A 16,753-nucleotide genomic window follows, 5' to 3' on the forward strand; every position below is an offset into this window, starting at 1 on the left:
CCCATCTCCTCCCAGGGACCCACCTGCAGCCCCGCCGGTTCCCCGGATTCCCACTTTGTTTGCTGACGAAGGGGCACCGGGGGCCGGGGGGCTGGTCGGGGAGGGGTGATGCTCCCTCGGGGGCGGTGCTGGGGCCCCGGCCCAGGGTCCCTTGGAGGAGCACTCTTCATGAGCCCCCCCCCCCGCCCTGTTCCCCGTCACCCCGACACGGCACTGAGGATTGGGGGAGGGGCACCCCTGGACCACCGCCCAGGAGTCCCTCTGCAGACCCCGTGTCCCCGTGGGAGGGCAGGTTCGGGGCAGCCTGGGCTGTAGCTGAGCCCGCGTGGCTGGTGGAAATGGGTCATCTCGACGGGGGTTGGAGCCGCTGTCCCCGCACACAGCCCGCCCTCGGACCCCAAAGGGTTAACACAGACGCTGCCCTGGGCCTGGGCCCCGAGATCAGCTGGGAGCCGGAACCAGGAACCCAGAGGCCAGGCTGGCCCCGGTCACCTCGGCCCTGGTCCCGGCCGGGCCTCCCGGGACATGCTGGGGGAGGAAGACTCGGCCCCCAATTTCCTTTCACTCCTTCCCCCCCCCCCCCAGCTCAGATCCCGCGTGAATATGGAGCATGAAAGCATAGCCGGGGGTCCGGGCCGTGACCCGGGGGCCGTGACCCTGTGCTCAGGCGCTGAGTCCAGCTCGCCCACTCCTTCTGCACCCCTTCCCGGGAGGCCCCCACCCCGCGCAGGAGAGTCCCCTCGGGCAGAGGCTGCGGCCTCGTGACCGGCATGTTATCATTCGAAAGGAAGCAGGGGTGTGTGTGTGTGTGTGTGTGTGTGTGTGTGTGTGTGAGAGAGAGAGAGAGAGAGAGAGAGAGAGAGAGAGAGAGAGAGAGAGAGACTGTGCATGGGTGTGAGTGTACATGTGTGTGTGCATGTGTGTGTGAGACTGTGCATGGGTGTGAGTGTACGTGTGTGCGTGCGTGTGCACAAATGCATGTGTGTGGGGGAGTGTCCTTCCCCACCCTTCTCTTGGGGCCCCCAGACCAGAGGGCGCCCTCAGGGACAGCATGTGCCTGTGGGGTGTGAAGCCCCCCTGCCCCAGGGACCTGCCTCTGTGGGGCCCCCAGGGTGATGCCCCGTCGGTCCCTCTGGGGGCACCTCTGAAAGTGGCCTGAGCGTGCGGTGAGCAGCTCCCGTGCCACTGGGGAGGAAACGCAGCCCCTGATTTCTGATCTGCTCTGGGGGCCCTGTTCTTCCAATCCACCTTCCGAGCCCCCTGGCCCAGGGCATCCCCTCCCCCCCGCCCTCAGCCCGGCCGGCTCTCGGCCCGTCTCCCACCGTCCTCATCCTCAGACAGGAAAACTCAAGATGCACCAGCCCCTGGGGGCTCAGCGACGGCCCCACTTTAACCACCACAGAAGCTGCGCCAGGAGGGCAGCCGCCGGGCAGAGGGGGCCACTCCACGGCCAGGAGCAGCGGTGCCAGGGAGGAGGGGGCAACGGGACCCCCCAGCTCCCCTCCTCCCGGGCGGGGGTCCCCCCTCCTGCCTGAGCCAGTCCCCAGCCACACAGGGGCACATACACACAGACAGGCATGCACGCACGTGCACACGCACCCCACACATGCACACAACCCCATGCACACACACATACACACACTGATGCACACATGCCACACACATGCACGTGTACATACCCCATGTATGCACACATATACACATGTGTGCACACTCCCCCATGCACACATGTGCACACATATACACACATGCACATGCACACACACCACACACATGCACGCACACATGCACACTCACATACACACATGCGTACACACACCCCATGCACACAAACATGCACACACACACCTCATGCACGCAAACATGCACACACACACACACATACACACCACACATGCACACACATCCCTGAGGCTTCCCCAGGTGCTTTTCAGAGGTCTCAGCATGTGGGGGACTGTGGGGACAGAGGTCTGGGGTCACCTGAGGGGCCCTGGTTGAAGCCCCACCCGGGCAGACCTGCAGGAGGAGAATGAGGGGCCCAGGCTGTGAGCCCCAGGAGCGGGCAGGACCCTTGAGCACAGGCTGGGGACGCTACACAGGGGCGGGGCCCGTCTGTTTAGAAGCCCACCTGCTCCTGGAGCCGTCTGTCCGTCTGTCCTTCTGGGAACTGTCCAACTCGCCCTCCTGGGGTCTGTCTGTCCATCTGCCCTGGGGGCTGTTTGCTATCCATCCTTCCAGGGTCTGTCCATCTCCCCCAGGGCTGTCCGTCTGTCCCCTGGTGACTGTCCGTCTGTCCCCTGGTGACTGTCCATCTGTCCCCTGGTGACTGTCCGTCTGTCCCCTGGTGACTGTCCATCTGTCCCCTGGTGACTGTCTGTCCCCCTGGTGACTATCCGTCTGTCTCCTGGGGACTGTCCGTCTGTCCCCCTGGTGACTGTCTGTCTGTCCCCTGGTGACTGTCTGTCTGTCCCCTGGTGACTGTCTGTCTGTCCCCTAGGGCTGTCCGTCTGTCCCCTGGTGACTGTCCGTCTGTTCCCTGGTGACTGTCTGTCCCCAGTGACTGTCCATCTGTCTCCTGGGGACTGTTCGTCTGTCCCCCTGGTGACTGTCCATCTGTCCCCTGGTGACTGTCTGTCTGTCCCCTGGGGACTGTGTCCCTGGGGACTGTCCATCCATCCATCTCCTGGGGTCTGTCCCTCTGCCCTTGGTGCCACCGCTGACCCGCTGACCGGTGTGTGCTGTCACAGGCGGCGGCCATGGGGAGGAAGCTGGACCTGTCCCAGCTCACGGACGCGGAGGCCGAGCATGTGTGGGGCGTGATCCAGCGGGACCTGGCCCTGCGCAGGGCGGAGGAGCAGCGGCTGCGGTGAGTGTTACCCAGGGTGAGGGCCAGCCCCGCCCTCCAGCCGCCTGGGCCGGGTGTTGGGGTGTCGGGGTGTCGGGGTGCGGGACAAAGGCCCGCCCCCTTCCCTTCCACCCTGTGCAGCTCCCTCGGGCGCCTGCGATCTGCAGCGGGCGCCTCCCGGGAAGGGCAGGGAGTGCCTGGCGCGGAGTGTCCGGTCTGTTTGCCGTCGGGGAGGGGACCCCAGTGGCCTGGCACCCGCTCTGCCCTGGACGTGCCAACACCACGCCCGGGTCAGAGTCCAGAGCCAGGGGGCTGTTCCTGGAGGTGCCCAGAACCCGCCCGGCCTGTCCGGTCCTGCTCCCGGAAGCCAGGCCACTGCCGCCCACGCAGCCCCCTCCCTGCCGGGACTCAGCCTCGCCCTCGCTGGGTCCGACAAGCTGCCCCTCCCCAGGTTCCTGCCTGACTGGGGGCGAGCTCTCCTCACGTCACATGGGGACACGTCAGGGGTGTGCTCGTGCCCCCGGACAGAGAAGAGGCAGGCGTGAGGTCCCTAGAGGCAGACCCGGTGCCCCAGTGTGCCAGGGCTCGGGAAGACCCTCCTGCTGCAGCTTTGGCTAAGGGACAAAGAGCTGGGAGTGACCCTGAGCACAGAGCCGGGAGTGACCCTGAGCACAGAGCCGGGAGTCAGCCCTGAGCACAGAGCTGGGAGTCAGCCCTGAACACAGAGCCAGGAGTGAGCCCTGAGTACTGAGCCAGGAGTCAGCCCTAGCACAGAGCCGGGAGTCAGCCCTGAGCACAGAACCGGGAGTCAGCCCTGAGCAGAGCCCAGTGTGGCCCAAAAGCAAACCCAAAAATGATGTCAGGGTCAGGGACAGACAGTAGAGCCCATGGCAGAGGCTACACCTGGAGCTGCAGGTGCCACGGCAGGTGTGGGTGCCCTGTGACCCCACAGGTGGCCTATTACCCCCTGGGTGCCCCATGACCCATGAATGACCTGTGACCCTGTGGGTGCCCCGTGACCCGGGGGTCCCTCCAGGCTTCAGAGCTGTGGGCCGGGCAGGGTGAGGAGGGGACGGGGCTGGGGGTCGAGGGCAGGAGAGGTCATGCCCCCCCAGCTCAGGCGGGAAGAGCAGCACGTGGGGCCCAGGGCCTCCCCTCGGGGTCTCTCCTGAGACTCGGCCAGTCTGAGCCCGACGTGCTGCCTGGCTGCCCGGCTCCTCCCGCCCGGGCCTGAGACCCCTGTGAGACCATGCTCCACCCGCGGGCCCCACGGAGAGTGAGAGCGGGACCCTCAGGGCCCCTCCGTCCCCAGCTGGTCAGTGGGGCGAAAGGTCAGTGCGTCCCCAGGCCTGCCAGGCCTCAGACAGGCCGCGGGACAAAGGGCTCCTGTCTGGACGGGGCCTCGGGCCAGGGAGGACGGCAGGGCCGGGCCTCTCGCCGGTCAGCCGCGGTCAGCTGCCCGCGGGGCGCAGACGGGCCCTCGTGGGCCGCGACACGGGCAAGGCCGCTGGTCCCACCAGGAAGGGGGCCTGCTTGGGGCGCCGACACAGCTGCCGCCCAAGGGCCCGCGGCCGCCGCTGTCCAGGGCTCGGCTCGGGAGGGGGGTCTGGGGCCCCCGGGCCCCCTGCTGCTCGGGGCCCTGCGGTCCTGGGCTCGGCCTGGAGCCTGGGCTGCCCTAGGCCCCAGAGGGCACCCCCAGTGGAACACCCCCCCCAGCCCTCCCCCCTGGCCGGCAGTGGCTTCACTGGCCTGAGGAACAGGAGGCGCTGCCGGCGCCCTTGGAAGCGCGTTGCCAATGCCCCAGACAAGGGCCAGGAAGCGCCCGAGCCCGCAGGCCCGCCCAGCCCGCGCTGCCCAAGGAAAGGGGTTCGGGCGGCCAGGGCCGCAGCACAGCGGGAGGGCGTCGGTCTCACACGCGGCCGATCAGGCTCCATCCCCGGCGTCCCAGGTGGTCCCCGAGCACCCCCGGGATGACTCCCGAGTGCAGAGCCAGGAGCCAGCCCTGAGCATCGCCGGGTGCAGGAATCCCTTGCCCGTGCTGGGTGCACGGCATCCAGGACGGGCCACGTCCTTCTCAAGCTTCAGGACAGCCGTTAGGAAGCGGAGTTTAAAATCCCCCGATGGTGAAAGGACCCGGTACCTGGGCCTCCCCGGGCCCGTGCCCTCACCCGCTGCCCGCTGCCCACCCAGACGCCCAGGAGAGACACAGCACAGTGTCTCGGACTGACCTCTGACCCCAGGCCAGTGACCCACAGTGGCCAACCCCAGGCCCGTCCCGGAGTCTGGTGAGAACAGACAAACCCCCACACGGGACTGTCCTGAGGGGCTCACCCACAAACATTGGCAGCGAGGCTCTCCCGCAGTGGACAGCCCATCCAGGCTCCAGACAGTCCTGGACACTGCAGTCCCCCACACGGCCTTCCTGCCTCGGGACAGTCGCTCGCATGGTGGGGCAGGGGGTCTCCGTGGGGCTCCGTGCGGCAGCCTTGGGCCGGGGGTAGGGAGAGGCCAGCCTCAGCGTTATTTTAATTGGAATATTGCAAATGTGAAGCTTGACGGAGTGAAAAGCCCCAGAAGGACACGGGGCAGGCGTGTGTGGGCCTTGGGTGAAAGTGAAGGCTCAGGCGCAAGGTGGCCACAGAGCACCCCCGAGCCGAGGGCAGACGCTTTCGCTTGTTTCTGTGTGGGGCCCAGAGATGCCCAGGGCTCACTCCCGGCTCTGCACCCGGGAATCACTCCACGTGGGACGGCAGGGACCGAGCCAGGTCAGCTGTGTGCCAGACAGGCGCCTCCCCGCTGTGCCACGGCTCCGACCCTGAGGCTGAAATTCTAAGTTAAAGAACCGGCTGCAGCAGACTCAGCCTGCCCACGAGGCATGAAAATCACACTGAGGCTTTCCAGATTCGGAAAATGTGTGAATTGCAACGTTAATCAGACAGGAAGTTTGCCAAATAAGAAATACACGTGGGCCCGAGAGACAGTACCTGTGGGGAGGCCACTGGCCTGGCCCACGGCTCACCAGGCCCAACCCCCGGCAATGCACGGGGTCCCCCGAGCCCTGCCAGGAGTGAGCCCTGAGCACAGAGCCGGGAGTCAGCCCTGAGCACAGAGCCGAGAGTCAGCCCTGAGCACAGAGCCAGGAGTCAGCCCTGAGCACAGAGCCAGGAGTGAGCCCTGAGCACAGAGCCGGGAGTCAGCCCTGAGCTCCCCCAGGGGTAGCTCTGCCCCCTGATATACATACAGGAGAAACACAGTAACCCATAACCCCAGGCAAGTCTGGAAGCGGAAGAAGAGAGCCAGAGGCGGCCGAGAGGGAGCTCAGCATCACCGTTCTCTGTGGCCATGGCCCGCCCGGGAGGCCTGGCTCAGGGTGAGGGATGCCAGGTGGCCTGAGTGGACCCTGGGGGGATGGACAGGCCCAGAGTCACCTCAGCTTCTTCCCCACTCTGCAGGGAGCGAGTCTCCGGGGCAGGGGGTCCCAAGGCCTGGGGGGGTCCCACGTGGTGTCCAGCAGTGACCCCGAGCTCCTGTGCGCTCCCCAGACAGGACAGGGGCAGGGCCCCTGCTCTCGGCCCAAGTGGACAGTGGGCAGCTGAGGCTGCAGGCAGGGCAGGCTGGGCCGAGAGCGAGCAGCAGCCCTGGCCCTGCGGTCACAGGACGGGTCACGTGCTGCAGCTGGCCGGCAGGCAGACAGGAAGTGAGGCACAGTGTCTGGACGGCCAGCGCCTGCTGGTCAGCTCCTCACTGCCCCCAGCTGGGCCTCGGGGACCCCCGCCCCTGGACGCTGCCCCCAGTCCTGCCAGCCCGGGACACCGCGCTGCTCCCCCCCCACGCCCGGCACCCCAGGGCGCCCCTCATTCTGTTACTAATTTATCAATAACGGATAAATCATTTCTGAATTATTGATAAACAGATGATCAGTAACAGTGCTCGTCAGGCCCGTGTCCCTCCCCCAGGACGCTCAGCCCGACCTTACTGCCCCCTCCCCCAGAGGCTGCGGCGGGCCAGGAGGCTGCACAGGACCCCAGCGCCCGGCAGCCCTGGGCGGGCGGGGTGGACGCTGCCCAGGAGCGTCCCAGGGAGCTGAATCTGCATCTGCGACTCTCTGGGCCACTGGACAGCAAATAACCGCTGCCCCCACCCGCCCCGCTGGGCCCGGAGGACTCACACGCACCCCAAGGTGCCCCCGGGTCACCTACAGCGAGGGCCCACAGGCACAGCTGCCCCTCGGCTGCCCGGGGCCTCGGGTGCAAGGAGGCAGCCTGAGACCATCACGGCCTCTGAGGCTGGGGTCGGGCTCGGGCGCGAGGACAGGCTGGGGGGCACGGGAGCTTCCTGGGTGGGGGGCCCCGACCTGCGGCCCCAGGGCCTCTGAGAGAAGGAGCCGGGGCTCCGAAGGCCCTGTCCCCCGCTGGCCCGTGGGCACTGCAGCTGTGACCCCCGCCTGGGCCCACCAGGCGCCCTCCCCTCCGGGCCGGGCCTCTGGGCTGCCGCCCCTCCCCTGCCCACCCCCCCACCCCGCCCGCCCCAGGTCGGCTGCTGCTGGACAGGTCTCGGCCGGCCCCCCGGGCGGTCAGCGCCAAGGGGCGGGCACGCTGCTCTCCGCTCCCACACGGAGCAGCCGGGCCTCTGGGGTGTCGTATCTGGCGTGTTCACTGGGGCTCGGCCGGACCAGAACCGCCGCTGCGCTGCCCAGGACCCCGGCCCGGCTCCCCGCCCTCCCGCCTGCACCCCAGGCGGGCCCCAGGTCTGGCCGGCCACGTGACCTCCCCTTGCCGCCTCCTTCCTCGAGGGGCTCCCCCAGGCCGGGTGCTCCCAGCAGGGCCGAGACCCCCTTCTGCTCTTAACTCACGGGGGACCCCGGGAGCTCGCGACAACCCGTCAGAGCTGAGTGTTCCCGACCATTCGTTCCTTCGAGAACAGCAGCCCTGGGCGGGGGTCCCTGCCTGCTGGGGGGCGCGGGGCGCAGGGGAAGCAGCGCCTGCACTGCAGCCTCCAGCAGGGCCAGAGCAAGGCTTTGGCCAGGAGTCCCGGTGGGAGGGTCAGTGCTGGGCCGGACCTGGCCAGTGTCCATGCTCAGTGCTGGGGGCCGGGGCTGAAGGGTGGGACTGTGTGCAGAAGGGGCGGGTCTGAAGGGTGGGACTGTGTGCAGAGGGGGCGGGGCTGAGGGGCGGGAAGGTGTGCAGAGGGGGCGGGGCTGGGGGTGGGAAGGTGTGCAGAGGGGGTGAGGCTGAGGGGTGGGAAGGTGTGCAGAGGGGGCGGGGCTGGGGTGGGAAGGTGTGCAGAGGGGGTGGGTCCGAGGGGTGGGAAGGTGTGCAGAGGGGCGGGGCTGTTGGGGATTGTGTGTCTGTGAGTGTGTAGATGTGTGATGAGCTGTGTGTGTGAGTGTGTGGGGGCCTGCCCCTGCCTGCCCTGCTCCCGAGTCCGCCGGTGGGGGCAGGAACTAACCCCGCTGTCCCTGCCGAGCCCGGATGGGCGGCCTTGAGGGCTCGGCCGAGCAGTGCGGGTGCCCACACCGGTCAGTGCCACTGCTGAGAGCCGCCCGGGACAGTCCCGCCCTGGCCCAGCACCACGGGCCTCTTGCTCAGGGCCCACCTGAGGGGACACAGCGGCCTGGTGCTGCCTCCAGCTGTTCCCTGCCACCCCACTCGAATCTGAAGGGTCTCGTTTGGGGACAGCCTGGGAACCCCAACAACAGGGGTCCTCCCGCCCCCTCCGACGCCCGGGCGCCCTTCCGGATGCAGCCCCCCGAGCCCGCCAGCCCTCACCCCACCAGTGGGGGCTCAATTAGAGGGGTCTCCTCCCGGGAGAACCCCCAAACCTCTGGCCTGGCCTTGCCCTGTGCTCGGGGCCACGGCTCTGGTCAAAGTGACAGGAGGGGGTGGGGTCTCACAGGGCCCCCCTTCCCTCTGCCCAGCCCAGGCGTGGCTCCCCCGCCCGCCACCCCCCTGCTCTCCAGCGGACAAAGCAGACATGCTGGTTCTGGGCACCCACTGGCCGGGCCAGGCTGCACCAGCCCCAGCACCTCTGCCCCCAGGACTCCTCGAGCAGCTGCCCCAGAGATGGGACATGGGGCGCTAAAGACCCCCGACCCTGCCCCCGGCCAGCAGGCCACGAGCACAGTCCACTCCGGAGAAGCCCCCGGCCAGGCCCTCGGCCTGGACTGCGTCCCACCGCTGGCCACAGTGCCACATGCCCGGGCCTGGGCTGGCAGTGCTGGCCCTGCCTGGACCTGTGCTTCTGAATCCCCGCCACGGACCTGGACCGGCCTCTGCCATCCAGGGGACGCCCCGGCCGTCAGGATAAGCCGCACAGCCTCGTCCCGAGGAGCGGAGTCCCCTCAGGCCCCCAGACCACACGCGTCTGCGCTCGCCCTCCTGGCCTTCCCCGGGGGGGTCCTCGCAGGGAGTGGGCACTGCCTCTGGGCACTGCACTCCTGCTTTCCTGTGTCAGAGCCTGCTCTGTGTGCACGTATGTCTGGGTTGTATGTGTGTGCATTATGTGCTCACAGATGCCTTATGCACATGTTTGCACATATGTGCATTGCAGTTTTGCATGCACACGTGTGCTCATCATAGATGCCTATATATGTGCGTAGTGTACATATGTACCTGTGTGCTGCTTGTGTGAGTTCCTTTTGCACGTGTGTACATTTATGTATGCGTGCAGATGTGTTCATGGATGACCTATGTGTCCCTGCATTTCTTGTGTACGTGAGTATGTGTTCATGGGAGTCCCTTTATGTTCATGAATAACCTGTGTATATGTGCATATGTTCCTGTATTTCCTGTGTATGTGTTCATGGATGACCTGTGTGTGTGCTCACGGTTGCCTTGTGCACATGTGCATATGTGCACTCTTATATATATGCATGCATGCTCATGGATGCCTGCATGTTGTGTTGTTTGCATGCTCATGTATATCTCATGTATGCTCCTGTGCGAGTGCATGAGTGGGCTCATGCATATCTCATGTGTATAGCTGTATAGCTGTATAGCAAGTGTGTAGCTGTATGCTTGTTCATGCAATGTGTGCTTGTGCATGTGTGTGAGCTTATGCACGCATGTGTGTCTGCTTGTGCATGTGTGTGCATGGGTGTGCTTGTACATGTATGTGTGCATAAGCATGTGTATGTTTGTGTGCACGTGTGCATGTGTTTGAATGTGTGTGCTTGTGCATGTGTGTGCATGTGCACATGTGTGCACATGCATGTGTGCGTGTGCATGTATGTGTGCATGTGCATGGTCGTCAGAGCACATGTCCTCATTCCTGTCTCCGGTGCTTCCTGAAGGGGCCTGAAGGGTGAGATCCAGCGGGAGAGCGCCAAGCGCGAGGCCCTTCCGGATGGCGAGGAGCCGCACCTGCCGCAGTGCCCGCGCTGCCTGCAGCCCTACCAGCCGCATGACCCGCCCGGGAGCCAGTGCCAGGACTGCGGGCTCACCTGCTGCCCCCGCTGCAGCCCAGCGCATCCGGACGAGGGGGGCTGGCTCTGCCACCCCTGCCACCTGGCCAGGTGACCGCGCCCCCAGAGCTCGCTGTGGACGGCTGGACGGGGGAGGGCGGGGTCCTGCAGGGCTGGGCGCAGGGCATGAGGGGGCCGTGGGGCTGCGTCTGAGCCCAGGGTCCTGCAGGGCTGGGCGCGGGGCGTGAGGGGGCCGTGGGGCTGCATCTGAGCCCGGGTCTCCGCAGGGTGGTGCAGATCGGCTCTCTGGAGTGGTACTACGGGCACCTGCGGGCCCGCTTCAAGCGCTTCGGGAGTGCCAAGGTGATCCGCTCCCTCAGCGGGCGGCTGCAGCGCGCGGGTAAGGCTGGCATGGTGGGCGCAGGCCAGGCGGGCATGGGGGCCCGGGCCGGCCCTCTGTCCAGGCGAGCGTGTGCCTGAGTCTGTCCCGTGGTGGGGGCCTTGCTGGGGGTCTCCTGGGAGATGCTGGGACCAGGCCGTGCTGGGGTCCCGACCTGGGGTGTCACCTGTTCTTGGCCTCTCGTGGAGCCCCAGGACCTGCCTGGCCTAGTGGGACAGTGACTTCTGTTCCGGCCAGCCCCGACTTATGGGGACCAGGGACCTGGATCTGATCAGCACCACCAAGGGCCAGCAGGTGGCGCTGTGGGGCCTGAGCTGGCTCCCACTGTCCAGTGTGGAGGCAGGTGTGGGGAGGCGGGAAGGTGCTGGGCCCGGCGGCAGGTACTGGGTCTAGGGGCAGGGGCCAGTGGCCTTAGCCAAGCCCTTCTAAAGTGAACAAAGTCACGAAAGCTGGCTGGAGACCACCCAGCAGGCCCAGTGGACGGGGCGCAGCTGCCCGGGGACCCCAGCCACCCCCGCAGGGGCAGGGGTGTGAGGGCCCTGAGACCGTGTTCCCACGCGAGGGCCGGACCCTCCCCAAGCTCTAGAACCTCAACCTGCTTTCCTGGGAAGCGTGAGGGCCCATGGGGTCTCTCGGAATCCTGACGGTTTGGGGCGAGTCCCTGAGACTCACATCCGGCCCCGCGCGGGCACCCGGGAAGGAACGAAAGCTGGACGGTGGAGGTGGATGGGTCCCGGGGAGGGGGCGGGAGGAACAAGCAGGCCGGGCGTCCCAGGGCCAGGGGGCGGGGGCTGAGGGAGAGCGTGTCCCCGTCTCAGCCTGTGGCTGTGGTCACACCCACCCGGGGTCCGGGACGTGAAGAGCAGCAGGCCTGGGTCAGCACAGGCATCTCCCAGGGTGACCCCAAGGCAGCGCGGGCTGGCTGGCCAGTGTGGACGGCTGTCTTGGCCACGCGGGGTCCATTTGGGTTCAGGGTCAGAGCGCCCGAGGCAAGGGTTTGGGGGTGATTTTGTCTGGCTGCTGGAGCTGGGCAGGTGGGTGGGGCAGAGGCCGTCAGAGGGCACCTCCCAGGCGCCGAGGGCACAGGTTGGACGGGGCCGGGATGGGGGGTCGGCGGGCGGGCCGTGGGCAGTGGTGGTGGATGCATCGGGGTGGAAGGAGGGGGCTGGGGAAGGAGGGATGTGGGACGGAGGCCGGAGAGTGGAGGGGGTGGGTGGTGTGTAGGGAGGAGGCTGTGCAGGGGTGGGGCGGGCCTGGCCCGTCTCTGTGTGACCTGCAGGGCTGTTTCAGGGGCCCAGCTGAGCGCGGGCGAGGGCAGCGGAGACAGCGAGCAGACGGACGAGGAGGCTGATGCGCAGCCACGGGGCGGCAAAGTAAGTCTGTGGGGTCTCAGAGCAGCCGCCCCTGCACGGGGGTCTCTGGGACGCCCAGGAGAAGCCTGCAGAGGCCGGGGCCCAGCTGCAGTGGGCCGAGGTGGGCCCGGCCAGAGGGGGGCCGGGAGAGGCCAGCGGGGGGAGGGGGAGGGGGCAGGCAGGTCAGGGCGGGGGGTCCTGGGGGGCAGGCAGGCCCGGGCAGGCCTCGGGCGCACACTGGGCTCTGCGGCCGCCGTCAGCAGGGTGAGGCGCCGACCCCCCCTTCACGGGACCGGAGCTGGGCTCAGCCGCTCTGTCTGCACCCCTGGGGGCAAAGAGATCCTTGACCCCGAGGGTTTCAGGGTTCGGGGGCTCTGGGCTTCGGTGCTCACAGCGTCCAGGTCACAGGTGAGGCGTGGGGGGCTCTGGCTGGTGTCTGGCCCCCCCAGGCCACCCCCCCTGTCACGTCTCCCCCCAAGACAAGGCGCCGCCTCTCCATCCACGGCCTGGACCTCCTGGACTCCCAGGATGTGACCCTCAGCCACTCCGACAGCCTGGAGGTGAGTCCCAGCTCCTGGGTCCATGGGGTCAAAGCAGGGTCACCTGAGCACAGAACCAGGAGTGATCCACGAGCACAGAGACAGGGTGAGCCCTGAGCACAGAGCCGGGAGTCAGCCCCGAGCACAGAGTTGGGAGTCAGCCCTGAGCACAGAGTGGGGAGTCAGTCCTGAGCACAGAGCCAGGAGTCAGCCCCAAGCACAGAGTTGGGAGTCAGCCCTGAGCACCCCCAGGTGTGGCCCCAAACAAACACGAACAAACAAGAGAGTCTGCGCTCCGTGTGCCTGGTCTCGGTGCAGGTGCCCCCTCCTTGGGGCAGAGGGGCCCAGAGGGTGCAGTGTCCGGATTGAGGGGACCTGAGCCCGGGGGTGCTGCCCGCCCCGTGGGTGCCTCCCGGCGGCGGCCTGACGGCTGTGCTCAGACCCTCACAGGCGAGCCCGGCTCAGAGGGGACCCTGGGCACAGAGGAAGCAGACGCCAGCGACAGGGGCCGCGACCCCGGCCCCGGAGAGCAGACGGCCAGCCACTCGCCAGGCCCCCCGGATGCCCTCGCAGAGGCCGGACCCCAGCCCGGTAGGTGCCCGCTGCAGAGCGGGGTGCCGGGGACTGCCCTGGGCTGTGGGGACGGAGGGGGGGCCCGGCACTGTGACTGTGTTGATGCTGGGCCCAGCCTGGTGTCGGCTCTCCCTGGGGGCACACGGGGGCTGGGTGACCCCGTCTGGGACCTCGGGAGGTCAAGGGGGATCACAACCCCTCCAGGGACCTCAGGTCCTCAGGTCACCAGACCAACCACCCTGACTCCAACAACCCCCAGACCTGAGACCTGAGGGGGCACCTGGGGAGGGAGCACCTGGGGAGGGAGCACCTGGGGAAGGGAGCATCAGGGAGAGGGAGCACCTGGGGAGGGAGTACCTAAAGAGGGAGCATCAGGGAGAGGGAGCACCTGGGGAGGGAGCACCTAGGGGAGGGAGCACCCAGCCCGGTGCCCCTGGCTGCTGCAGTGCCCCGCTGCTTGCGGCTGGCTCCCGGGGGCGCAGGACCCCCACCCACTTAGGCCTGCCCACTTTGCCTCGCCCAGTCGCTTCCTAATGAGGCCCCAGACGGCCCCACTGCGCCCGGGGTGGGCGCTGGCGCTTCACCGGAGCAAATGAGATCAGCCTCGGTGCGGTGGAAATGTGGTTAAGGCCGTCTGCCAGGAAGTGTGCCCGCAGGGCCGGGGCACTCGGAGGGGGCGCCGCCCTGAACGCGGGCCCAGTCGCCAGTGACCATCAGGGCCAGGCCTCACGCGTGGCCTCTCCGCGGTGACCCCGCCAGGCCGGACCCTCGGCCTCCCCCGGCCCCAGCCCGGCCGGCCCGAGCACTGGCTGCAGAAGCTCCAGCCTGAGCCAGCCTGAGCCAGCCTGCCCCGCGGGGCTCTGCGCGGGTCCTGGGGGGCACAGACCCCACTGTCCGGTGGGAGGGTCCACCCCACAGCCTCGGGGGCCGTGTGCCTGTCTTTGCGGGAACAATGCCCCCACGCCTGCTCTGCCCCCCTCACGACTCACCCCTGCTCTTCCTCCAAAGGGCCAGACGACCCCTGGCAGCTGCAGGCGCCCCCCCAGGGCTGGGCCTCCCTGGCCACCATCTGCGGGGACGCCCCCCACGGCCCCCCGAGGAGCAGCCCGCCCGCATCCGAGGGCCAGGTAAGGGGTGTCAGGCCGCCCCTGGGGCGCAGGGCCCCCCAGATGGGCTCGCCCCCTCCCGGGGTCCCACGGGCTCTGGTCAGGCGGACGGTCTGGCCAGTGATGGCCAGTCCCCGGTGCCTCACGCAGGTCCCCCAGCGTCCCCTGACAGGGTCCAGCTCCTGGCCCAGGGACCCACCCCCGCGTCCCCGCTGAGCCGGGCGCAGCCAGGACCTCGGAGATGGGAGAGACGCGTCCAGCGCTGGCGTGACTGTCCCGTGTCTCACCGGGCCCGGCTCACGGTGGGGACACTGAGGGACTCCCCATGGGCCAGGACGCGCCTCGCCCGCAGGCCCCCGCCCAGACACCATCAGGAGTGGCCCCCAGAAAGAGCAGGCGGGACCCACAGCAGTGGACACCCCCGTGGGGCTGGAGACTCGACTCAGTTTCCCCTCCAGGGCCCCCAGGGCGGGGCCGGGTGGGCGCCTCAGCCCAGACCCGAGTTTGCCGCCGGCCCTGTCCTCACAGCGGCGGGGGGCTTGGAGCTGAGGTGGCAGCCTGGCTCGGGGGAGTGGCCCCGAGCGGCCACTCCTCCGCCCCTCAGGAAGGCCCGTGGCTCCGTCCCCTCCCTGCCGCCCGCCCGAGGGGCACAGCCGCTTCCTGCCGATCGATCGATCGATGCCCTCCCGGACGTGCGTGCCCGCGGCCCCCTCCCTCAGCGGGGCAGGAGACGTGCCGGCAGGGCCCAGCAGACGTCAGAGAATTGATTCTCGGGCAGCGGCGGCCCCGGGCACGGTGACTCAGGCGGGGCCGGAGGCTCCCCCGTCGGCCGGCATGTCCAGGCCCTCGGCCACCCGCCACCCGCCTTCCGGCCGGAGTCCAGCCCGAGGCCACCCGGCGCCTGATGGGGTGAGGGTCGGTCAGCGGGGCCACTGCCCCCCACCCGGGCCACCTCAAAGCGCTGGGTACAGTCCCGAGGTGCGGCTGGACACGGCCCCGCCCGGGTCCCCCGTGGCACACACAGGGCCCGCAGCTGGCCGGGCGCACCTAGGGTGCTGAGGACACCTGACCGCCCCCCAGGGCCCCCCGCCCACGGACGCCGACAGGGAGGAGGCCGCCCTGAGGACGAAGCTGGCGCAGCTGGTCACACACCTCAGCGAGGACGAGGAGGAACCCCGGGGGGTGAGGCCCCGCCCACCTGTGGCCCCCGACAGGCCGCGCAAGCCAGGGGTGCTGGGGCCCCGGGTCATGGGGTCACGGGGTCACAGGATCACTCCTGGGATCACGGGGTCTTCCCGCAGGTCGGCGGAGCGGAGTCGCGGCCCCAGAGCCCAGGGGGCCCGGCCGAGGGCCGCAGGCGTGCGGGCGAGGAGCTGGCGGAGCTGGAGGACAGGGTGGCCGCGGCGGCCTCCGGGGTCCAGCAGGCGGAGAGCGAGGTCAGGGCCCCCGGGCAGCCCGGCCCCACCCCCAGCCCACGGCCCTGGCCCCAGCCCGGCCACTCGTCCCTGAGAGGGGCAGTGAGGGGCCGCAGGGCGCCGGGGGCTGGGGTGTCCCTGAGCCCCCAGCTGCAGGGGCCGTGGCCGGGCGGGGCAACACGGCCCAGGGCCACAGGAGGGTCTGGGGGTCCTGAGGGGCATCCGGGGCCCTGTGGGCAGGGGCGGGAGTCCCCGTGGGGGCCCCGGGGTACAGGGTGCCAGCTCCGGGGGTGGCACTGAAACTGTCCCCGGCCCCAGGTGACGGACATCCAGGCCCGGATCTCAGCCCTGCAGGCGGCCGGCCTCAGCGTGCAGCCGTCGGCCTCCCGCCAGAGGACGTCGCACCTCCCGGTGAGGCTGAGGCTGAGGCCGCCTGCCCTCCCCACCCGGCCCCGGGCCCCTCCTGGCCCTGTCCTGTCCCTGTCCTGTCCCTGTCCCGGCCCTGTCCCGGCCCCGCCCCGGGCCCCTGAAGGGCGTCCCTGCAGCTTCCCGTGTTGCAGGGCGCCTGCGGCTCAGTGGTGACCCGCAGCCCCTGTGTCCACAGGTCCTTCTGCCGAGGAGGGTCCGGAGGCCTGGCCAGAGCCCGGGGGACGTGCCCGCAGACGCCCCTCAGCAGGACCTGGTGCGTGGGGGCCGCCCGGGGGCCCTCTCACGTGGGCTGCTTGGAGGAGTTTCTGGGCGCCCCGGCCGGGTCACATGGGGGGGCCTTTGGAGACCGTGGGGGGCGCTGGCTGCGCCTCTGCTGCCCCGGCCGCTTGGGCAGCACCCCGCGCGGATGTGGGCGGGCACGGGGCGGGCACGGCGCTGTCAGTGACAGGAAGTGCCTCGGGTCCCCATGCATGTGCGTGCCCACGCGGGCGAGGGACGAAGTGGGGGTGCGGTGGGCGTGGCTCCCCAAAGGTGGCCTGTTGAGGGGCTGCCACTCCCCACGCCCCCCAGGGCCAGACCCCAGAGCCAGGCCCATGCCTGTGCAGTGCAGGGTGCGGCCTCCAGGGGGCACTCCTGGGATGCCGTTCCCGCCCCCACCCCGTCTGTGCCTGTCTCTGAGCGTGTCTCAGCCC

The 16,753-nt window shown here is 68.8% G+C and overlaps 1 protein-coding gene across 1 annotated transcript; it reads left to right on the forward strand.

Annotated features, from left to right (window-relative positions):
- Positions 1–2,756: 2,756 nt before the first annotated feature.
- Positions 2,757–16,506, forward strand: MLPH (melanophilin). The gene is made up of 12 exons (XM_055121290.1): positions 2,757–2,866; positions 10,137–10,358; positions 10,535–10,647; positions 11,938–12,020; positions 12,479–12,559; positions 12,979–13,129; positions 14,120–14,238; positions 15,298–15,399; positions 15,519–15,653; positions 15,951–16,043; positions 16,237–16,314; positions 16,456–16,506. Exons 1-12 carry the CDS (start codon positions 2,757–2,759, stop codon positions 16,504–16,506), a joined length of 1,338 nt encoding a protein of 445 aa, XP_054977265.1.
- The last annotated feature ends 247 nt before the right edge of the window (positions 16,507–16,753 follow it).

This window comes from Sorex araneus, chromosome X (genome assembly GCF_027595985.1).
Source record: "Sorex araneus isolate mSorAra2 chromosome X, mSorAra2.pri, whole genome shotgun sequence".
NCBI classification, from domain to species: Eukaryota; Metazoa; Chordata; class Mammalia; order Eulipotyphla; family Soricidae; genus Sorex; species Sorex araneus.

Coding starts and splice junctions, on each gene's coding strand:
- MLPH (XM_055121290.1), top strand. CDS start 2,757: ATGGGGAGGAAGCTGGACCTGTCCCAGCTCACGGACGCGGAGGCCGAG. Junction 10,648..11,937: donor CGGGCGGCTGCAGCGCGCGG/GTAAGGCTGGCA, acceptor GGGCTGTTTCAG/GGGCCCAGCTGAGCGCGGGC. Junction 15,400..15,518: donor ACGAGGAGGAACCCCGGGGG/GTGAGGCCCCGC, acceptor GTCTTCCCGCAG/GTCGGCGGAGCGGAGTCGCG.